The sequence below is a fragment of the Pongo abelii genome, chromosome 19 (assembly GCF_028885655.2).
Source record: "Pongo abelii isolate AG06213 chromosome 19, NHGRI_mPonAbe1-v2.0_pri, whole genome shotgun sequence".
NCBI classification, from domain to species: Eukaryota; Metazoa; Chordata; class Mammalia; order Primates; family Hominidae; genus Pongo; species Pongo abelii.
The window spans coordinates 44,577,681-44,602,133 of NC_072004.2; the positions used below are offsets into that span (position 1 = coordinate 44,577,681).

Here is a 24,453-nt window from a genome sequence, read left to right on the forward strand (position 1 = left end):
CGCTGCAGCCTTGACCTCCAGGGCTCAAGCCATCCTCCCACATCAGCCTCCTGAGTAGCTGGGACTATAGGGCCCATCACCACGCCTGGCTAATGTTTTAATTTTTTGTAGAGATGAGGTCCTACTATGTTGCCCAGGCTGGCCTCAAACTCCTGGACTCAAGCAATCCTACCACCTCAGCCTCCCAAAGTGCTGGGATTACAGGCATGAACCACTACATCCAGCCCGATAATTAAAACATTTAAAAATTAAATCAACAATTTCACTTCTGGACAAGATGGATTAGCTGTATTTCTTTCTATTCCTCCCACTAAGCACAGCAAAAAAAAAAAAATCATATATATATTTTTAAAAAGACTCAAAAAGGTGGAAAGAAGAAGGCAGACCAGCTAGGGACCTCAGGATGTAAAGAACATGAAGGTGAGTTCCCTGGGTTTCCTTTTTGTTTCCTATGTCCTATACTGGGTGCTGGAAAAGCTGGCAACCTAGAAATGCCAAAGGGTGCAGACAAGAAAAGTCCAAAGGAAAACGGAAAGGCTTCTCTCTCCAGACAAGGGACCAGGAAACAGGTATCCTAACAAGACAGAATACTTTTGGACAATAATTTCACCACTCTGGACAAATGCCACAGAAAAAAACTGAGGCCCATCTTCACTCCTTGCCATCAAAGGCTGAGTGAGGAGGCTAGGCTTCCACACTCACCTGGCTCTAATGAAGCACCCCCCCCACCCCCCCCTTGGACTTCTCGTCCATTGCACAGCAGTAATGAGGCTCCCTGCCATGGTGGCAGTGGGGACCACATGGGGAGCAGTAACAAAGCACCCCCTCCCTGGGGAATCAATGAAGGCCAAGGGAGAGCCTGAACTTCCACTGCCACCTGGAAGTAGCAAGCAATTCCCTATGTCCCCCAGCAGCATAGTGTCAGAGCAAGTCTGCTTAAATAGAAGACTTAAATAAGATCAGAATCTCATAACAAATACCTGAAACATCAGGATACAATTTATAAAAATTGTCATTCCAATAGCCCAGAGAATTTCGACTTGAGTGAAAAAAAGACAACAGACCCCAACATCAAGATGACACAGATGTTGGAATTATCTGATGAGGACTTTAAAGCAGCTCTAATAAAAATACTTTAGAGAGCAATTACAAACAAACTTAGAACAAATGATAAAACGAGTCTCAGCAAAGAAACAAGATATAATGAGGAACTGAACAAAAGTTTTAGATATGAAAAATGCAATAATTGACATGAACTCAATGAATAGGCTCAACAGCAGAATGGAGGGAACAGAGGAAAGACATACTTTCTGTCAGCAAATCTGAAGACAGAATAGTAGATAGTACCAAATCCGAATGATGGAAAATAGACTGAAAAAAAATTAGCATAACTTCAGAGCTATGTGGGACATTAACACAAGATCTAGCATTCACGTCATCAGACTCCCAGAAAAAGAAGAGAAACAGTATGAGACAGAAAAAGTATTGGAAGAAACAAGGGCTGAGAATCCCCCAAATTTGGCAGAAGACATAAATGTCAGAATCAAGAAGCTGAGGATACCCAAACAGGATAAATCCAAAGAAATCTACACCAAGGCACATCATAACTTCTGAAAACTAAAGAACAGTTCTTGAAAGCAGTGAGAGAGAAAATGTATTTTAGCTACAGTGGAAAAACAATTCCAATTATAGTCAATTTCTTATCTGAAACTGTGGAGGCCAGAAGGAATTGACACGTTTTTCAAGTGCTGAAAAAAGAAATTGTCAACTTCAGATTGTATATCTGGCAACAATATCCGATCCCCTAAGAATGAAGGGAAATCAAGACATTCTCAGATGAAGAAAAACTAATAGAATTTGTCACCAGTGACCTACTCTTTAAAAAAAAAATGGCTGAGGGAAATTCTTGAAACAGAAGGGAAACGATTAAAAAAAGGAATCTTGGGACACTAGGAACGAAGAAGAGTAAAATATGCATAAATCAAGTAAGCTTTCCTCTTCTCTTGAATTCTCTAACTTACGCCTGACACTTGAAGCAAATATTGTAACATTGATGTGGTTCTCTCAATGAATGCAGAGGAAATACTTAAAAACAACTATATTATAAATGAGTGGGTGAAAGAACTTTACAGGAATCAAGGTTTCTACACTTTACTAGAATTAAGTCAGCACCAGTAGACTGTGATAATTTATGTATCTATAAAGTGTGGGTTTGGACAGCAGATTTTAGCAGGTTGAGGGCTCAGGCCGAGAGCACGTAGAAGCAGTTAGCTCACTCTTTCTAGATGCGGCGGCTGACAAGGACAAAGAGGGCTGGGACTAGAACTGCTGTAGACAAGGAAAGCAGCCAGTGGAGAAGAGCGCATACGCCAAAGAACGTGGATGATGGAGCACAGGCGGGGAGGTAGGATGAAGGAAATGGCTCTGGGAAGAAAGGGTCTCTGTGTCTGAGAAAGGAAGAAATTGGCTGAAGATACACATTAGAGACAAGGTGAGGGAAATTGAGGGAGTTGCCTGAGGATGATTCTCCTCCCAGTCAAGTAGGCACCTGCTGAGAGAAAGGATAAGCCGAGATGAGGGAGATGATGATGGTTTGGGGCGCAGAAAGCGGGAATGAAAGACACTCAGGGAGTGTCAGGAGGCTAAAGCCGAAGTTTTTCCTCTGGCTACTTAAAAGCTGTAAGATAACGAATTGATCAGCAGGTGGCAGTGTCCGCGGAGGCTCGCATCCCGTCGGCCCTGGCGCTCAGGGCGGAAACAGGCGCCATGGTGACTTTCCGGCCTGCATCGCCTCTGCTCTCCTATCCCGGCTGACGTTGGACAACAAAGATGGCGGCGGGGACCAGCAATTACTGGGAAGGTGAGGGCGAGAAGGCCTCCGGGTGCGTCCCACGAGGGTGAGAGGGGCTGAGTGAGGACAGATCTTGGGAGAAGCAGCAGAGGAAAGAACCAGACCCCCGGAGCGGCCGAGCTGAGCAGCGGGGCTTGCCTAAGTGGGAGGCCCGGGGCCTTGGGGATACCGAACGGTCTGGGGCAGGGGTCTGGCCTGCTCGGGGCGTGTGAGCGGGACGTGGGGCAGGGGTTGGGCAGAGTGGACAGAGCGGGGATGTAGAGGAAGAGGGATCTGAATCGCCTGGGTGGAATTGTGTTGAGGGAGTAATGGAACTTGGACGAAGGGGCTTGGGGTACGAACTCTGAGAGGAAACGAATGTTGAGGAAGAAGATCCAGAGCCCCGGAGACTGGAGGAGTCAGCGCATTGGAGTTGAGGTCACTATTGGAAAACTGAGTGGGAAAAGAGAAGGAGGAACTTGCATTCTGGTCCGTCGGAGGAAGTATGAAGAGAATAGGAGACAGAATGTCTCTTATTGGGTCCCCATGACAACTACAGGTTGGGGACTTCCAGGACTGGGTGTTTGAAGGAGGAGAAAATAACTTACCCTTCTGCTCTGGAGTCTAGAATCGGTTTTATTGAAAAAGTTGAGAGAACCTGTGTGAATTGCAGTTACATTTGCTATACTTCTCCCACCACAAAAACCTTCTTGTGATTTGACAAATGCATTTATTTAATTGCTGAAAATATAGTCGGATAAAGTGAGCTTACATAAAACTCATTCCTGGACCATGATGATCAACAAGAGCAGAGAAAGCTCACCTTTTTCTCCCAACTGTCTCTTTGCTTTACCGCCGCATAGAAACTACTTTCCAAATTCTTTTGACCTGTTTCTATTGCTATCCACTGAAGCATCTAGAAACCACAATATTGTCACTATCAGCCCCTTGGTCTAAGAAACTTAATTCTAAATTTATCCAGATTTGCCTATCATACTTTCAAAATGCTTTTACTTGTGTTTCCTGCTAGAGAAGACAATTATTCCAATCACAGAAAAGCATGCTTATAGTTTAAAACATGTATTACAATGCCCATTTGAAATATGTGTACTAGCTAGAAAACTTTTTTTTTTTTTTTTTGGAGACTCGCTCTGTCGCCCAAGCTGGAGTGCAGTGGCGCTATCGATCTCGGCTCACTGCAGCCTCCACCTGCTGCGTTCAAGAGATTCTCCTGTCTCAGCCTCCTGAGTAGCTGGGACTACAAGTGCATGCCACCACGCCTGGCTAATTTTTGTATTTTTAGTAGAGACGGGGTTTCACCATGTTGGCTAGGATGTTCTTGATCTGACCTCGTGATCCGCCCGCCTCTGCTTCCCAAAGTGCTGGGATTACAGGTGCGACCCACCGCGCCCGGCTGCTAGAAAACATTTTAAAATTATGTAGAAGAGGCTACTCATATCTTTATTACTAGTCATTAGGCTGTGGTTTTTTGAAGCAGCATGCTATAATATTACAGCGGCTCATTACTGACAACCTACTCTGTGCCAGCTGCTTTAAGCATATGATTACCAATACATAAGCAAACCCTGAAGGTAGGGGTTTAAGAAACAAGAAGCTGAAGTTCATAGGTTAAGTAGATTGTCGATAAATCATAGAGTCAGTAAGTGGCTGTGCCGAGATTCGAACTGGCATTTAGTCTCTGGGCAAATATGCTCCACTGTGTTAACTATGCTTTCTATTTCTGGTTGAAAAGCATATTGAAATAATGTTTTGTATTCTTTTTGAAAGAGAGATTCTTATACAATTACCTCTGGTACTTCTGCCCTTTTATTTTAACCTTCACTTCAACATGAATGAGAATACTCGTATCTGTGTGTGGGTGTCCAGACTGTGGCTTCTGTCACGCAATCCTTAGATGCCAGACTGCTAAACCAATTTCTCTACTTGCCTGTTTGCTTCTGCTATTAAAACTTATGTACTTATTTCTATCATACTTATATTCGACTTTGTTAGTAGCACATTGTTTATTGTTAGTTTTAGCCCTCCAAATTACTTTCAGTAAGTTTTTTTTTTTTTTTTTTTAGATGGAGTCTCGCACTGGCGCCCAGGCTGGAGTGCAGTGGCTCAATCTCCACTCACTGCAAGCTCTGCCTTCCAGTGCCTTCCAGGTTCACGCCATTCTCCTGCCTCAGCCTCCTGAGTAGCTGGGACTACAGGCGCCCACCACCACACCTGGCTAATTTTTTGTATTTTTAGTTAGAGACAGGGTTTCACTGTGTTAGCTAGGATGGTCTTGATCTCCTGACCTCATGATCCGCCTGCCTCGGCCTCCCAAAGTGCTGGGATTACAGGCGTGAGCCACTGCGCCTGGCCTCAGTAAGTTTTTTAAAGGTGGTTTTTGGCCAGGTGCGATGTCTCATGCCTGTAATTCTAGCACTTTGGGAGGCCTAGGCGGGAGGGTCACTGGAGCTTAGGAGTTCGAGAGCAGCCTGGGCAACATTGTGAGACCTCATCTCTAAAAACAAAAAAGAAAAAAAGAAAAAGGCAATTTTTGTGGTAACTTTTTTTCTTTATGTTCAATTGAGAAGTCATTTTGGTCTGGGCATGGTGGCTCACACCTGTAATCCTAGCACTTTGGGAGGCCAAGGTGGGTGGATCACTTGAGGTCAGGAGTTAAAGACCACCCTGGCCAACATAGTGAAACCCCGTCTTTACTAAAAATACAAAAATTAGCCAGGCGTGGTGGTGTGTGCCTGTAGTCCCAGCTACTTGGGAGGTAGTTGAGGCATGAGAGTTGCTTGAACCCAGGAGGTGGAGTCTGCAGTGAGCCAAGGTCATGCCACTGCACTCCAGCCTGGGTGACAGAACGAGACTCCATCTCGGAAAAAAAAAAAAGTTATTTTGCTATTATGAAAAGAAGTTTGTAAGCCTAATAAAGCTTTGGAACATAAAAAGCAAAATCCCTTTCAAAAGAATAATGGTTTCTTTCTTATAACAGTAACTAGTAAGTTGATAATGCTGGTCATAAACCATATTTTTAGTTCCTTTGTGATTTGTATTCTTGGCTTTCTCTGAATTGCAGAATTTTAGTTATTGCTATACAAATAGTTTCAGGAAGGGTAGAACATTTGTTTTCTAGCCATCTTTGGAGTAAAGCTGCAAAGTTGCATCTGCCATTACTATTTCCCTTCTTGCCCCCTCTGAAGTTTATTAAGTGACTGATCTGCTTTGCTGGGCAAGTCCTTGGTTTCCTTCTTTTAAGACTTTTTTTTTTGTTTTTTGAGACATAGTTTTGTTCTTGTTACCCAGGCTGGAGTGCAATGGCGCAATCTTAGCTCACCGCAACCTCTGCCTCCTGCGTTCAAGCGATTCTCCTGCCTCAGCCTTCCGAGTAGCTGGGATTACAGGCATGCCCCACCACACCTGGCTAATTTTCTATTTTTAGTAGAGATAGGGTTTCTCCATGTTGAACAGGCTGGTCTCAAACTCCCAACCTCAGGTGATCCGCCCGCCTTGGCCTCCCAAAGTGCTGGGATTACAGGCGTGTACCACCGTGCCCAGCCAACACTTTTCTTTATGGGGGTAACAAGATCAGTATATGATCATTTTCATAGTTTGTTTTCTTTAGAATGGTCCTGTGATTTTTGTGTCTACTTTTTATGTCTAATTATTTGTTGTTATAATTTTGTTAAAGATCTCAGGAAACAGGCTCGACAGCTGGAAAATGAACTTGACCTGAAACTAGTTTCCTTCAGCAAACTATGTACAAGTTACAGTCATAGCAGTACCCGAGATGGAAGACGCGACAGGTATAGGTACTACCAGATTCTGTCTCTTATGCCTTAACTGTGTTTTTAAAGGATTAAAAAATAAACTAAAATATATAACTTCTGTAAGTTGGTCTATTGGTGAATTTTTGGTGTTTTGTTTTGCCATTCATTGTTTTATTTTTTAGTGACTTATTAAAATTCTTCTGAATTCTCGAGACTAGCATTTATTTGGAATCCTTAGACAAAGATTGTTACAGTGTCAAAAGAAACCTGCTGGAACTTCAGAATAAGTTTGTATCAAAAATATAAGTGTCTAATTCAGCCAGTGTAGGGAAAAGGTGGCTGATTTGCCCGTGTGGTATGTATTTCTTGTGTTTTTCAATTGCTAAATGGACCTGCGGATCTACCCAGGTGCCAGGTATACATACTGCTTTTCTGGTGTTTATTGTATTAGAGGGTATTTAATGCACTCTGTATACTTGTTATTAATTATCAAAGCTATCTTTAATTTTGGTACTTTTTTGAGAAACTAGTATATTACCATATTAAATGTATGGAAAATATATTCTTATCTTTGAAGCTTATGCTCTGTATAAGTCATCCACTTGTTTCAAGAAAATATTGGGAGTAGCCAGGCACAGTGGATCATGCGTGTAATCCCAGGACTTTAGGAGGCTGAGGCGGATGGATCACTTGAGCCCAGGAATTCAAGACTAGCCTGGGCAACATTGTGAAACTCTGTCTCTAAAAAAAATAGAAATAAAAAAAAAATTTTTAATTAGGCAATATTTAAGACAGTTACAAAGAATAATATCATGAACCCCCATGACCCTATCTCCCATTTTAAAAAAATGATAATTACTCATTCCACTGAAGCCCCTTATGGCACCCCACTTTCTCCTACCCGATAATCGACACATATTCTTACTGCATGTTTGTATTCCTGAGCAATTCATAGTATTCTATTGTGTTATATAGTATATACATAATATAGTTATTCTACAGCTTTTTTTTCTGTAACATTTTTGAGATTCAGCTATGGATTCATTTAACTCTGGTATGTTCATTTGTAATTCATATGTAGTATTTTATGACTGTATCACAGTTTAACCATTTGATGATGGCCATTGTTTCTAATTTTTGCTAATTAATAATAATTTTGATAGCTCACATAGAGTGTTCATCATATGTTAGGTAAGAGCTTTCTATAAATGCTGCTGGGAACATTTTTACGCAGAATGTTTCTATATACCTAGCGGTGAAATTGCTGGTAGCAGAGTTGTTGTTAATCCACACTTATTTTACATACTTTTTCAAAGATTAGAAGTGAGTAGGATATTTGTCAGCTAATAAAAACAATAAAATCTGAGCTTGGATTTGAATCTAGGTCTATCTCCAGAGCCCACACTCTAAACCCTACTATAGTGTGTACATTCGAATAAAAAGCTAATTTCAACACTATAGCCAAAGTACTATTTCTTTTTCATAAGGACTCCTTGGTTGTAGAGGTGGCAAGGCCAACATTGACTCTAGGATCTAAAAATAAATTACTACCACATCAAATAGATTGCATTGCTTTGGGCTTGGCTTTATTTAGCAAGTAAAGAGAATGAAGAATGTTCTTTCTATGCATTTTCTACGTTCTGTGTGCTTCATGAACTAATACTTTTGTTATTCCTCTAAAGGAAAAACTATCTTAAAAACATTTCCTAAGAAATTCTACCACAAACTGAAACTGGCTTTGTAGAATTACTTCAGCCTAACTCCCCTTCTAAATAAAAACCTAAGGCCATGAGGATCAGGATTTGATGTGTATTCTAAAGTGTCTTGTTTGATGCCCAGGTTGGAAGCATGTCACTAGGAGTCAACTAAGCAATAACTAGAATATTATTTATTCCAGGAATCTTGCTTTCTTTTTTTTTTTTTTAACTTTCTGTATTTTGAGAACTTCAAGGTCTATGAATCATTACCCACCTATACGATGAATTAAATTTAACTGAATCCTAGTATTATGAAGAATTAGTTTTTGGCCATTTCCCTTTACTCTTACACTGTCCTGATGAATATATGAATATAATGAGTATAGAATAACCAGTAGTAGAGATTGCTCTCGCGTTCATTCATTTATTCAACAGATATTTAATGAGCATCTACTATGTGCCAGGCTGTATACTAGGTGCTAGGCATATATCTATGAATAAGACAGAGCAGTTTTTTCCTCCCTTCATGAAGCTTTAATTCTATTGGCATGTTGTTCTTTTTCATATATCAGGTAGAGGAGGATTTATATTAGTAGTCTACAGAGCATTTATTTAATCTTTTTCATTTGCCACACCCAGGCACTGTCACAGGGTAGGACAAAGTCTTCAGTAAGATTGGAGAGCATAGTCATTGCCTGGGCATTTATCTGTGTCCAGTATAACTCTGATCTGTATTGAGCTGCTCATCAGATGCTAGTACATACCTAACCTGATGAAGGTTAGTGGTGTTTTGGAAAAGGCAAAAGAAACAATGAGGACAGTTGGGTTTAGAATTTGAATCTGTCAAACGTAAGTTTCACTTGTAAAAAGATAGATTTTTTACTATTCAGATTTGAAAAGGCAATTTAACACAGTTCTACGAAACAAAAGGATGATTGCATACTGTAAGTGAAAATGGAGAAGATTAGTACCAAAGCATGCAGGACATGGCTGTATATATTGGATTTAAAGCCAGTTCCTGAGTATTCGTTAGCTAGTTATCCAATCTGTGGATCATTTAAACCTCAATCTTATTTCCTCTTGGTAAGAGTCAAGGAAAGAAGAGAGAACTTAATGTTGAGGTTGAAGGAACCATAATTCCTTTGGGGTAAAAATGTAAAAGATTGTTTCTCACAGACCCTATATAACATAATCCATAATTCATTTTATGGCTCCTATTAATTACCTTATTATTTTAAGTATGTTTTAAAAGACTGCATTTGAGTAATGGATCCTCTTTAACTGAACTTCTTTTTAGTTCTGATACAACACCCCTTTTAAATGGATCAAGCCAAGACAGAATGTTTGAGACAATGGCGATTGAGATTGAACAACTTTTGGCAAGGGTGAGTGCTTTCTGTTAAATGGCTATTTTGCAAATAACTGTATACTTGTTAGATAAGATCCTGGATTATATTGAGACAGACATGTTTATTGAAATTATCCATTCCATTCAAGATGTGTACCTCCCCACACCACTTGAATTTTGATGACAGCCATTCTCAGGTGATATGATGTTATTTTGGTCTTTATGGATTATGTGGGGGAATGCTGAATTCTTACTTGCTCTCTTGTTTGTTTTTTGTTTTGTTTTGTTTTGCTGTCAACCAAAAGGGCATGTAGGCAAATAATTTGCTTTTAGCTGTTTATAGTGCTTAGTAAAATATTTTGATTGTTTTTTTTTCTTTATTTCTAGCTTACAGGGGTAAATGATAAAATGGCAGAATATACCAACAGTGCAGGTGTCCCCTCCTTGAATGCAGCCCTGATGCATACATTACAGCGGCATAGAGACATATTGCAGGTAATATATTGGGCTCGAGACGTTTTCATTATCACAGGAGTTTGGGTTTTTTTTTTTTTTTTAATCCCAGCATTGGATATCTGCACATATATTTAAAAGGACAAAGAGAAAAATCTGAGAAAATAAGTGCCATGCTATAGGGACTTGTTTTACTTTTTTTTTTTGGTCACCATTATAAAATTCTGAAAATATCTAATAGCTCTTGCTATTTCCTGGCGAAGTTGAGTAATATTCATCACTGGGTACATATACTTCCACTGTGGGAGACCTAGCTAGCTAGCTGTAACAGTGAAATAGCCAATGGTCATGTATAGACAATAACATGGTGGGTAAGAGTGTACTTTCATCTGGCTTTGAAGATAATATGGAGGGGGAATGATTTGCTATACTTGGTATATTGTTTGAGAAAACAGTAAATGTGTATGCACCAATAAAACTAAATAAACTTTTAAAGATTTAAATGGAGGATATGTTAAGAATATAGTAGTACAAATAGAAAGGCAATTTTTTTTTTTTTTTTTTTTTTTGAGATAGGGTTTCTCTGTCACTCAGGCTGGAGTGCAGTAGTACAATCACGGCTCACTGCAGCCTCAACCTCCCAAGCTCAAACAATCCTCCTGCCTCAGCGTCCTGAGCATCTGGGACCACAAGCACATGCCACCACGCCTGGCTAATTTTTTAAAAGCTTTTGCAGAGACAGGTCCTTGCCATGTTGCCCAGGCTGGTCTCTAACTCCTGTGTTCACGAGGTTTTGCTATATTGCCCAGGCTGGTCTCTAACTCCTGTGTTCACAGGTTTTTGCTATGTTGTCCAGGCTGTTCTCTTAACTCCTGTGTATGGGCAATCCACCCATTTGGCCTTCCAAAGTGCTAGAATTATAGGCATGAGCCGCTGTACCCAGCCACAGATATTTTTAATGTTGAGAAAAGTCAGCAACTATTTCTAATTTTAAAAACTGTTTTTAAAAGTAGGAATAGATGGCCGGGCACAGTGGCTCGTGCCTGTAATCCCAGCACTTTGGGAGGCCGAGGCAGGTGGATCACCTGAGGTCAGGAGTTGGAGACCAGCCTGGCCAACATGGCGAAACCCTGTCTCTACTAAAAGTACAAAATTAAGGTGGGCATAGTGGTGGGCGCCTGTAGTCCCAGCTACTTGTGAGGCTGAGGCAGGAGAAGCTTCAACCCAGGAGGCGGAGGTTGCAGTGAGCTGAGATTACACCACTGCATTCCAGCCTGGGCTACAAGAGTGAGACTCCATCTTAAAAAAAAAAAAAGGAATAGAAAGATACTTTAATACAAAAATGTATTATTGGGTTAAAAGCTAGCATTGTGTTTAAAGTGAAAGCAATAAAAACATTCCCATTGTATGAAACAAGACAAGGATACCCATGATCGCTACAGATGTATAACGTTGTTTTTTAAGTTCTTGATGGTGCAATTAGACAGTAAAAAGAAATGAAATGTATGCTGGGCATGGTGGCTCATGCCTCTTATCCAAGCTGTATGCTGGGCATGGTGGCTCGCACCTCTTATCCAGGCACTCTGAAGGTCTGAGGTGGGCGGATCATTTGATGTCAGGAGTTGGAGACCAGCCTGGCCAGCAGGGTGAAACCCCTTCTCCACTAAAAATACAAAAATTAGCGGGGCGTGGTGGTGGGTGCCTGTTATCCCAGGAGGCTGAGGCAGGAGAATAGCTTGAACCGTTGAACCTGGGAGGTGGAGGTTGCAGTGAGCCAAGATTGTGCCACTGCACTCCAGCCTGGGCAACAGAGTGACTGTCTCAAAAAAAAAAAAAAAAAAGATGTAAATATTGGAAAGGAAGAGGCAAAATTTCTGTGAGGTAGCAGGATAAAATTATATGTCTAGTACACGCAAGAAAATTACCTGATAAAAAGTTAGAAACAATTAAATTCAGTAAGATGGTAGATCACAAAATGAATACATAAAAGCAAATAGTTTTCCTGCTATGATAGGAAATAAATGATAACCTGTTAGAAAATATAATGGAAGAAACTATAAAGCATTTATGTATGAACTAAATAAGAAATGTGTAGGAGTTGTATGTGCAGAATTCTACTGAGGGACGTAGAACAAGATTTAAGTAAAGGAAAGAATCATTCTGTTTTTGGATAGGAAGACTTTCGTCTAAATTGCGTGACATCCCAGTGGAAACAGCAGGGTTGTATCGTTGTTTGTTTAATTAAAAACAAATGACATAATGACACCAAAGTTCATTTGGAATCATAGACATACAAGAACAACCAAGAAAAACAACCTGAAAATGAAGATAAGTGGTAGAGGGTTCCTAGTTCTACCAGATCTTAAAACCTGTTAAAAAGCTGGAATAGTTAAGACAGTTTGATACTAGAGAAAAAAAATAAATAAATAAAAACAATTAAACAGAGTAGAGTTTATATGTAGACCCAATTATGTTTGGAAATTTTTAGTTTCTAATAAAGATGTTGTTTAAAATCAGTGGGGCAAAGAGAAATTATAAAATAAATGGAACTATAACCATTGCCTAATTATTCAGAGATTTAAAAAAAACAATTCTATCTCAATCCTCACATCCAGAACAAATTCCAAATGAATCCAAGAAGTATAGAAAAAGAAACCATAAAGCAGAGGTGAAATTTATAAACTTTTGAGCAGAAAGGACTTTCTAAATAAGACTTGATATTGGAAACCATAACGAATGGCTAATTTGCTTACTACACAGAGAAATAATAGAAATAAGAAAATGACAGTAGGAAAATGGACAAAGGATATAAAATTGCTTACAAAAAAATGAGTGGCCAAAACTACAAAAACATTTTCAGCAGTATTTCCAAATAAAAATACAGAAATCTAAAAGAGGTGATTTTTCACATTGTCAGATTAGCAAATGTTGAAACATTTATAACCCATTATTGGCAAGAGTAAAAATAAAAAAAGGGCACTCATATATTGCTGGTGGGAACATAAATTGATGTAATGTTTATAGAAGGCAGTTTAGCACTACCAGAATTTAAATGAATGTAAGATTCTTTGATCCAGTTGTTCTTTTTTTTTTTTTTTTTGAGACAGAGTCTTGCTCTGTTGTCCAGGCTAGAGTATTGGAGTGCAGTGGTGCGATCTTGGCTCACTGCAGCCTCCACCTTCTGGGTTCAAGCTATTCTTCTGCCTCGGCCTCCTGAGTAGCAGGAACTACAGACATGCGCCATCACGCCCAGCTAATTTTTGTATTTTTAGTAGAGATGGGGTTTCATCATATTGATCAAGCTGGTCTCGAGCTCCTGATGTCATGATCCACCCACCTCGGCCTCCCAAAGTGCTGGGATTACAGGCATGAGCCACCGTGCCCAGCCCTGGTCCAATTATTCTATTGCTAGGCATTTACCCTTTTTTTTTTTTAAGCTCTGTTGAACTTAATAAACATTTACTCTTTAAATATACTTTTTTTTTTTTTTGAGACGGAGTCTCACTCTGTCACCCAGGCTGGAGTGCAGTGGCGCGGTCTTGGCTCACTGCAACCTCCGCCTCCCGGGTTCACACCATTCTCCTGCCTCAGCCTCCCAAGTAGCTGGGACTACAGGCGCCCGCCACCATGCCCAGCTAATTTTTTGTATTTTTAGTAGAGACGGGGTTTCACCATGTTAGCCAGGATGGTCTCGATCTCCTGACCTCATGATCCGCCCGCCTCGGCCTCCTAAAGTGTTGGGATTACAGGCGTGAGCCACCGCGCCCAGCCTAAATATAGCTTTTTTAAAATAAAAGAGTTCAGTTAAAAAAATATATGTAAGAATGTTTATTGGCAGCATTTTTTTTTTTTTTTTTTTGAAACAGAGTCTCGCTCTGTTGCCTAGGCTGGAGTGCTGTGGTATGATCTCAACTCACTGTAACCTCTGCCTCCCAAGTTCAAGCGATTCTCCTGCCTCAGCCTCCCGAGCAAAGTAGCTGGGACTACAGGTGTGTGCCACCACGCTGGCTAAGTTTTGTGTTTTTAGTAGAGACAGGGTTTCGCCATATTGGCCAGGCTGGTCTCGAACTCCTGACCTCTAGTGATCCGCCCACCTCAGCCTCCCAAAGTGCTGGGATTACAGGCATGAGCCACCTTGCCTGGTCTTGCAGTATTTTTAATAGCAAACAAAATGAAAACAACTAATATATGTTTATCAGTAGGGAATTTATTAAATTGTGATAGTCATAAGATAATATTCTATGCAGCTATTAAAAAGAATGATGCAGATTTCTTTTTCCTAATACGGAAAGATTGCTTGATACTTTATGAAGTACAAAAAGCAAGGTGTACATCAGAATGTATGTTATGACTTACTTGGCAAAGTGAAAGAAATAATAGATAAGCTTGTATATGTAAAAACGTATTTCCTGGCCAGGTGCAGTGGCTCACGCCTGTAATCCCAGCATTTTGGGAGGCCAATGTGGGTGGAACTCTTGAGGTCAGGAGTTCAAGACCAGCCTGGCCAACATGGTGAAACTCCATCTCTACTAAAAATACAAAAATTAGCTGGATGTAGTGGCACGCTCCTGTAGTCCCAGTACTAGGGAGGCCGAGGCACTAGAATCGCTTGAACCCGGGAAGTGGAGTTTGCAGTGAGCTGAGATGGCACCACTATACTCCAGCCTGAGCAACAGAGCAAGACTCTTGTCTCCAAAAAAAAAAAGAAAATAATAATTTCCTGGAAGAAAATACAAAATGATGGTAACAGTTATGAGGTATGGAGCAGAATGTTTTGTTTTCCTTTGTTTCACCTTTATTTCTTTTGGTGCTCTTTTAATATTCTCCTCCATGTTTATGTGTTACTTTTGATTTTTAAAAGGTCAACAGGGACTCTGTGGGAGACAAGATTTTGATTTTCTTCTTTATCTACATCTCTGAATTTATGAAAAGTAATGAAATACTTTTAACAGTGGTACGAAAATAGTAGAAAATGTTTAAAGATTATTTTGTTCCTTATAATTCTCTTGATTCTGTTCTTTTTTGTTTAGGAATTAAATTGTTTGTGAGAGCTCCAAAATGATGAAATTTGAAAATAAGCTCTATTAAGTATACTACTAAGTAAAAAGAGCCTCTCAAGTTTTCTTCTAGACTATTTGAAGTTATTTTATTTCAGAATTTTTTTCTTCTTAATGCTGCCTCGTAAGACAAAGTACTAGGAGGCACAAAGGATAGTGATTTAATGGCACTGTTTCCCTAGCACTGAGTTATTTTCACTTGAAAGAAGTTGGTCACTTTTCAGGAAAGTAATTTTAAAGTTATTTTTACCTTTGGTTAATTTGATTTCTTAAATAGCGGTTTTCTTGACAAATTTACAGTGTGATGATGATACGTAACTGGTTCAGTGAGATGAAAATCCATAATTAGCTTCTGTTGAGACTGGATGTTGATTTATTACAGGATTATACACATGAATTCCATAAAACCAAAGCAAACTTTATGTCAATACGGGAAAGGGAGAATCTCATGGGATCAGTACGAAAAGATATTGAGTAAGTTACCTTTTATATTATTTTGTAGAATATTTATTCAGATTTGGCTTTAGGATATGTTCACGGTTAATTGCAAATTGAGTGGCAGAACCATGGTTGAGATTTCAGGGTTTCCAATTCCCATTTCACTGTCTTTTTAACATTGCTGCTACAATGTCATCCTAATCTACTTTTCCATTTTTATCTCGTACTTCCTCTTACTTTGTCATTGGCTCCTGCCAACCTTGACTTTCCTGTCTTAATTCAAAGTCCAGCTTAGATGGTTCTTCATGGTTCTCTGATCTCTTACCTCCCACCCAAAGAATTATAACGTTACTTTTATGATCCTCTGCATATGTGTCAAAGAAAAAAAAATACTTTAATTGTAACATTATCAGTAACTGAAGCTCTCCATGTTTCTCTTCCTGATTATCACCTATCCCCTGGCCCTCTCCCTTGTCCCAACAGTTACATATTACAAATAGTAATATGTACAAACTCATAGCCTTATGTTAAATTATTTAAAGACTCCCAACATTCTCATACTGATCTCAATCTATAATTTTAAATATTTGTTTTTTTCTTCTGTCCCTTCACCTCACCTTTAATGATCTATTCTAACATTTCATATGCATTTTTGGAAATTTTTTTGCAACTGAACACTACTGACAAAGTTAAGTCCCATGGGCGTCTCATTGAAGCTGAAGACGAAGACGTTCCAATTTGGAGCCATCTAATGATACCTGTCATCGTCTTATTTGTGATAAATGTGATAAATTATGTGATACGTTTTATAAACTATGATACACATTTATGGTAAACTATATATTATGTGTACTCTCGAAAACACTTTCCTAGAGATCCTTTATTTTATTGTAACAGTAACAGTTTCAACAGTAAGACTGTTGTAATATTTTTAGTCCTTCAGGACATTTAAGTCTTTTGTTTAATTTCCATATAGTCCATTTATATATACATTTTGAGGAATGCATTGGGAACCCATATAGAGGATGGTCTTTAATGTATAGACATTGAGCCCCCCAATAATTTGTGGGAATCACTAGAATGCAACCCATTGTAATAACTTGCTTTTTGAAAAATGGCCATAAAAGATATGTTCATCTATTCATTAAACTGTCTCCTGAGTATCAACTCTGAGTTAGTCACAGCAGAAGGTAGAAATGAAAAGACCAGCCAGGCGTGGTGGCTCACACCTGTAATCCCAGCACTTTGGGAGGCTGAGGCAGGCGGATCACTTGGGGCCAGGAGTTCAAGACCAGCCTGGCCAACATGGTGAAACCCCGTCTCTACTAAAAATATAAAAATTAGCTGGGCGTAGTTGTAGGCACCTGTAATCCCAGCCACTCGGGAGGCTGAGGCAGGAGAATTGGTTTAACCTGGGATGTGGAGGTTGCAGTGAGCTGTGATCGTGCCACTGCACTCTAGCCTGGGTGACAGAGCAAGACTCTGTCTAAAAAAAAAAAAGAAATGAAAAGACCAATGTGGCCCTGTAGGAGTTTAGAATCTAGGTGCTAGAGGAATGTATATGTAGTAGTTTACACAGTATTTTTTAATGTATTATATTTTTTGGCCTCATAGCAATCTTTTGGTTAAGATAGAAATTATCAGTCTCATTTTACAAAACTAGGTATTGAGACACTTGTCTGAGGTGAAGTGGCTGTGAAATGATTCAGTATAGATTTAAATCCAAGTCATCAGTCTCCTGAGTCCAATGTGTTCTTGGTTATATTATTCTGCTTTCCTCGGTGGTGTTTTCTCCTGTAGCACTGCCTTTCAGCCAGTATTTCAGTTTTAACAGCATGACCCTCTTTTGTCTTACTGTAGTATTTGTACACTTAACTTGAATTTTAAAAATTTTGGGCTGGGCATGGTGGCCCATGCTTGTGAAATCCTAGTACTTTGGGAGGCCGAGACAGGTGGATCACTTGAGTTCAGGAGTTCAAGGCCAGCTTGGCCAACATGGCGAAACCCCATCTCTACTAAAAATATAAAAATTAGCTGGGCATGGTGGCGGGCACTTGTAATCCCAGCTACTTAGGAGGCTGAGGCACAAAAATTGCTTGGACCTGAGAGGCAGAGGTTGCAGTCAGCCGAGGTGGCACTATTGCACTCTAGCCTGGGTGACAGAGTGAGAATTCATCTCAAAAAAAAAAAAGCAAAAATTAGCCAGGCATGGTGATGTGCTCTTGTAGTCCCAGCTACTTGTGGGGCTGAGGCAGGAGGATCACTGGAACCTGGAAGGTTGAAGAGGCTGCAGTGAGCCAACATTGTGCCACTGCACTCCAGTCTGGGTAACAAAGTAAGACTCTGTCTCCAAAAAAAAAAAAAAAAAAAAAATTGTTCCTGATACTTTATTATTAGTGGAAAACAGAAAAATTAAATTTTTGATAGTAGTAATAAGAGTAATTTTTTTGTCAACTTCAATACACTGGAGACCAAAATGGTTATCCTTAAGTGTGCCAAAATGAGCAAATCTTTAGCTTGATTTCAGTGTTCCTTAGGCTTCAGTTGGTGGACCGCATATATTATTGTGAAAGAAAACATTTTCATTTCAACAGCTTTCCCACCCTGTGTGCTATGTGCTAAATCAGTCCTAAGTTTTACTTCCACTTGGAGAAAAATGAAGATAATCAGAGATAGGAGGTAAAGGAAAAGCAAGATTTTTTTGATTGTTTGTTTCAGAATGTTGAGTTATTTTGGTGAAAAACAGTAAACTGTTAGGCCTAAATTAGAGAGGCAGAGGCATTAATATTTATCTGCTTATAATAGATAACATTTTTCAGAGGGAAATGCAAAGGATTATGTACTTTCATTGTTCATTCAAAACTCTGGAGAGGCTCAATTTTTCTACTTTCAAGATCACTAGGGTCAGTCACTTAATCTGATTTTGTATTCTCTGCCAAAAATGTTTTTAAATTTTCTCTTTTGTCCCAGGTCATATAAAAGTGGGTCTGGAGTAAACAACAGAAGAACTGAGCTATTTTTGAAAGAACATGACCACCTTCGAAAGTAGGTATTGAATGTATGTGCATTATGTGGTTTTCCATGTTTATTAATTCATTTACTTATATAACCAACATTTTATGATGTTTATTATACTGAGTGCCTTGTCCATGCTAATTCATTTTATTCTCCTAATGACTCTTTTCAATAGAAAAGGAATTGCAACTGTTCCAACCATAATTAGGAAAGATCCTGTGCTGTTGAATATTTCACATCACTTAATTATTACCTTAATATGGTTTTTTTTTTTTTTTTTGAGATGGAGTCTCGCTCTGTCACCCAGGCTGGAGTGCAGTGACTCAATCTCGGCTCACTGCAGCCGCTGCCTCCCGGGTTCAAGCGATTCTCCTGCCTCAGCCTCCCAGGTAGCTGGGACTACAGGCGTGTGCCACCATGCCCGGCTAATTTTTTTGTATTTTTAGTAGAGATGGGGTTTCACCATGTAGCCAGGATGGTCTCCATCTCCTGACCTCATGAACCGCCCACCTTGGCCTCCCAAATTGCTGGGATTACAGGCGTGAGCCACCACCGCACCCGGCCAGTTTATGTGCTAATTCTCTACAGAGAGAGACTGAGACAGGATGAAACTGAATGGAATAAGAGCTCCTGATGATTAGATGAGTCGTAGAGACTGAAAAGATGGGCTTAGTCATTGCCCTCAATATGATAACACGAGCTTCTAAATACTTTTCTTAAATCAATTTTTTTTTGTGATTACAAATACTTGCTAGGTAATAAAATAATATTAAAATTATTAGTAAAATATGTTTACAAAATAATGTGAAAAATTTTAGTTTTTCAGTGTTTTTGTGTTTCATTTGCCAAGTGCTTTGAAGAAGTGGCAAGATTTTTTTGAAATAACTTTAAATAACAAAAGCTATAAATGCCTTTCATAGTGCTCATTTTAGAAAGTATGGATAGTTCAACAACACAAAAAGAAAATTGAAATGACACATTACTACAAATTCTGTAACATTTTTTACTCTTCAGTAGATTGCAAGCTTTTTCCCATGTAATTTGATTTTTTGTTTGATTTTTTAAAATAAAGGGTACATATATTCCATAATAAAGATAAACCATAAATTATGTAACCATTTCCCTAATGTTGGCCTTTTGGATTATGTTCTGTTTTTACTATTATACATAGTAAAGCCTTTGCGTATATCCATCATGATTTCCTCATTCTAAATTCCTAAATCAGAATTGCAGGATTAAAGAACACACTCATTTGCAAAGTTTTTCTATAATATTGGCAAATTTCCAAGTTTGATGTTTTGCAGTAGGGTCAGACTTTTTATGGCTAGAACTATGTTTAAGCTTTTGCTTCTTTATAAATATTGTTTTTTAATGTTAATGTAATTTTTTACTTGCTCCAAAAGTACATATTTTTGCCTGGAAAAAGAGTAAATCAGTTTTTGTAAATGAATGCCAGACTTAAACACACACACACACACACACACACACACAACCACACACAACTTTGTAATGAATTGTTTTTACCAGCTCTCTTTAATACTCTTTTTGTCTAAAAATAAATGCTCTTAGGTTTTAGCAATTTATGTTATGGATGACAAATTTCTTTTGCTATATGGTGGATAAAGTAACTTTCGTTTTTGGCTTGTCTTTCCCTGAGTCTGTCAGTCGAAGAAAATACTGACTTTGAATTAGTGTCAAGCTTGTAGCTACTTGTTTTTTGCTGGACTGTTGATACATTCTCATAGGGTTTTTAGTTGCTATTTAGATTAATTTCTCTTTCTTTATATAATTGTTCTTTTTCAGTACTCCCTGATATTTTTCTTCTTGAAAAAGTATCTAGTTAATTTTGTATAGTTCTTCTCCCCACCCCAAGAATTTCTGCCTTTATAATCTTTTCTTTCTTTTTCCTTTAAGACAGAGTCTCACTCTGTTGCCCAGGCTGGAGTGTCGTGGTGTGATCTCAGCTCACTGCGCCCTCTGCCTCCTGGGTTCCAGCGGTTCTCCTGCCTCAGCCTCCTAGGTGGCTGGGACTACAGGCATCTGCCACTACACCCTGCTAACTTTTGTATTTTCGGTAGAGATGGGGTTTCACTATGTTGGCCAGGCTGGTCTTGAACTCCTGACTTCAAGAGATCCACCCACCTCAGCCTCTGAAAGTGTTGGGATTACAGGCGTGAGGCAATGTGCCCAGCCTTTTTTTTTTTTTTTTTTTTTTGACTTGAGGGTCTCACTCTGTCACCCATTGTTTCTCTCTGTATTTATTTTATGCAAGATATATGGCTGTTTCTGGCCAACATGGTGAAAACCCGTCTCTACTAAAAATACAAAAATTAGCCGGGTATGGTGGTGGGCACCTGTAATCCCAGCTACTTGGGAGGCTGAGGCAGGAGAATTGCTTGAACCTGGGAGGCGGAGGTTGCAGCGAGCCAAGATTGTGCTACTGCACTCCAGCCTGTATGACAGAGCGAGACTCCGGCTCAAAAAAAAAAAAAAAAGACATATGGCTGATTACATTGTTGCTGTCTTTATAGATGGAGAATTAAGGAGTAGAGACAGACAGACAGACTATATTACCTCAATCATTGAAATGCCATGATTTATCCAGAATCATACATTCATTACTTGACCAGGCATATGGTGCTTTTTCTCTAGAAGCATTTTGTCATTTTGAATAAAATATGTCTTCTGTATTTACTTTAATGAAGTTGACAACTTTCAGAGGTTTTTAGTGGTGAAGACAAACTTGAATAAGGAGATAACTTACACAAGCAGAAAAAGCCTCATCTCTTCTGGATTCCTTTAATGCCAGTGGTCATCACCAGGTGTAGATCAGTCACCCTTTACCCAGGCTGGGACCGCCACCTTCTCATCTACAGGTGTATCACCTTAGCAATCTTCTGCATCTCACTGTCAGCCAACACATTTTCTCCTTCCAAGCCTCTGCAGTCTCATGAGTTTGTCTGTATTTTTCTTCTCATAACCTACCTTGCTACCTTAGCCAGGCTGGATCTCACAGGAGATTAACTGAAATACTCCCAACATTGGGCCTTTCCTGTGCCCCTGTCTTCCTGCTGTATCCTGGCAAAATGCCAGCCCAATCCACAGTCTATTGTTCTACTTCTGTATGAGAGGGCTAAAGAAAAAGCAACTAGTCATACAGATTAACTCTGTTTTAAAGTAACTATTACGTATTTTCAACCTCATCTGAGTACTCTGCCTTGCCTGATGCCTTTTGCTTGCCTAGCCCTGTTTAGTTCTCATTCTTTTCAAGAACTTTACCAAATCTTCTCCTTCCTCCTCTTGACCTTCCTGTCTCTTCACCTGATACAGAGGTTCTTAGCTTCCACTTCATTGAGATTTTTAAGGTTTTGATCTTTTCTATAAATTGACCTATAGGAGTATCCCTCTTTACCCCTTTCCTATAGTTGTTAGGGGATGGAATATTTGTCCTGAGAAGGCCAATACGTGCATTGGACACTTGTCTCTATCCCCATTTGCTATGTAAGTATTTGACTCTTCAGCCATCCGGTACACTGTCTGTCACTGGTTTACACCTGCTGTCTCTGTGTCAGCACTCATTTCCGCTTTAGCCCATTGACTTCTTCCCTCACAACACTATTGAACTTGCTGTCAATAGGCACATCAGTGATCTCCTGCATGCCAAGTCTCATGGACATTTTTCTTCATGTTGTTTGGCTGCTGCTCTGCCTGACTTGATATTATAATCTCCTTTCCTTGAAACCCTAGGCTACTGTGGCACTACACTTTACTGGTTCTCCACTTACCTTTCTTACTTCTCTTTTGTTTTTTTCCTGAGTCCCTCCAGATGTGGCCTAGGAATCCTATTAAACACAGTGCTCCAAGCAGAAATTAGTTGGAGTTAGTTCACAAGATGCAATTTATTTGCCATCCACCCTTGCATTTCAGCTCCATTATTTGTCCTTGACATGCTTGTCTATAAAAACACTTTCTCCTTCCCAGAGATGGCAGCTAACAATACCTAGCAAAGAGAAATGGGAATTTCATTCACAATGTCATAGGGAAAGCAATTGGTAAAATTATTTTACTGCCAAGGATAATAAGATTAGAGAGTTGAAGAAAGAGGCATGAATTCTGAAATTGTATAGAACCATCTAAAAGGTAAAGCTGAGGAGTTTTATCCATACTTAAGGGCTGTGACTGTTTTCATCTGATTTATGGGCATGTCATTGATTACAACTAGAATTGCAGATTGTGCACATTAAACACATCAGCTTAAAAATCCTTGACATTTTAAAAATACCTTTGGCAGAGTTTTAGAGTAGTCATGATATTTAAAATATTATCCTAATTTGTTGGTTTCCTAGAGTATAATTTCATTTAATCACATGTATGATAAGAACATACAGACTTCTTGCTTGGGGCATTGGCTCATGCCGGTAATGCCTGTAATCTCCGCTACTCAGGAGGCTGAGTTGGGAGGATTGCTTGAGGCCAAGACTTTGAGATTGGCCTGGGCAACATAGCAAGACTCTGTCTCTGAAATAATAATAATAATAAAAATACTAAGTATATTTCTTGGTTTCTAGGGTTAATTTTTTTTCATCTTTCTCTCATTAATTTACCACTTTTATCTGACTAAGCTACCTTAAGTTTCTTTATTCCTTGGATTGGTAGTATAGTGAAATGATTAGGGCAGGGTTTTGAAACCAGAGAGACCTGGGTTCAAATCCTGGTGTGGACTCTATCTTTTCGGGGTAAGGACCTTTAAATTCTCTGACTTTCCAGTGTCTTTTAAATGGGTAAAATAACCCTTACTTAATGGAATGTTGCAAAGATGAGAGAGGATCTCATCTTTGTATGTAAAATGTTTACCTATTACAGTGCTTGATATGTAGTAGACGAATTCTAAAATTACATTGAGCCATTTTGCCTATAGTGGTGTTAGAATAGAAAAGTATACTCATACATTAGAATTGTGCACCTAGAGCTAAGTGATTCCAGCCCTGTGGAACCCGTCAATGCCAGAATGGCATGTAGGACTGGATAGATGAATGTCACCTGACCCTGATTGTCTATTAAAACTCAATGTATGGCCAGATGCAGTGGCTCACGCCTCTAATTCCCGCACTTTAGGAGGCCGAGGCAGGCGGATCACTTGAAGTCAGGAGTTCAAGACCACCTGGCCAACATGGTGAAATCCCATCTCTACCAAAAATACAAAAATAAGCCAGGTGTGGTGGCCGGCACCTATAATCCCAGCTACACAGGAGGCTGAGGCAGGAGAATTGTTTGAACCTGGGAGGCAGAAGTTGCAGTGAGCTGAGATCGCGTTACTCCATGCCAGCATGGGTGACAGAGCAATACTCCGTCTCCAAAAAAAAAAAAAAAAAATCAATTTATTTTTAAATTACTCTTATTAGTCATTAGTCTTATTATATGTCAGTATAATGAACATTTTATTTATTCAAATCCTTTTTTCTTTTAGATGGAGATAATAAAATTTCAGTTGCATTCCACCTGTTTCTTCATGTGCATATCCGGATGCACATGTAATTTCTTGGTACCAGTTTTGGTTGTTTTAACAAGCATTTGTTGAGCATCTATGATGTGGAAAGTATTGTGCTGGGTGCTGGAGATAGAGAAGTTGAGTAAAGCATAGTGGCATCATCCCTGTCCTCAGTGAGCTCAGCCAGGTGGGGTGAGGAGCAGAAAAGAAATGTGAATCGGTAGTTCCAGTGCAAAGTAATAAGTGCTTTATTATGATATGCAAAGGTTTGTGCGTACCCTAGAGGAGCACATGAAAGGGAGTCATTAACTCTCCTGAAGCTTCTGAAAGGGCTTTAGAGAAGTCAAACATTTG

The 24,453-nt window shown here is 39.4% G+C and overlaps 1 protein-coding gene across 8 annotated transcripts in view; it reads left to right on the top strand.

Moving 5' to 3' along the window:
• Window positions 1-2,143: 2,143 nt before the first annotated feature.
• The window catches only part of GOSR1 (golgi SNAP receptor complex member 1), a 50,058-nt gene continuing 27,748 nt past the window's right edge, over window positions 2,144-24,453 (top strand). For 2 of the 8 annotated variants that reach the window (XM_054535150.2, XM_063717849.1), the window contains exons 1-6: window positions 2,144-2,860; window positions 6,525-6,639; window positions 9,598-9,685; window positions 10,036-10,143; window positions 15,541-15,632; window positions 18,567-18,641. In XM_054535150.2, coding sequence (XP_054391125.1) covers window positions 2,830-2,860; window positions 6,525-6,639; window positions 9,598-9,685; window positions 10,036-10,143; window positions 15,541-15,632; window positions 18,567-18,641 — 509 coding nt within the window. In that variant the 5' untranslated portion in view covers window positions 2,144-2,829. Of the gene's footprint in view, window positions 2,883-6,524; window positions 6,646-9,597; window positions 9,686-10,035; window positions 10,144-15,540; window positions 15,633-18,566; window positions 18,642-24,453 lie in introns of all 8 variants that reach the window. The other 6 variants (XM_054535153.2, XM_063717850.1, XM_054535152.2 and 3 more) reach the window with 5 other exon arrangements.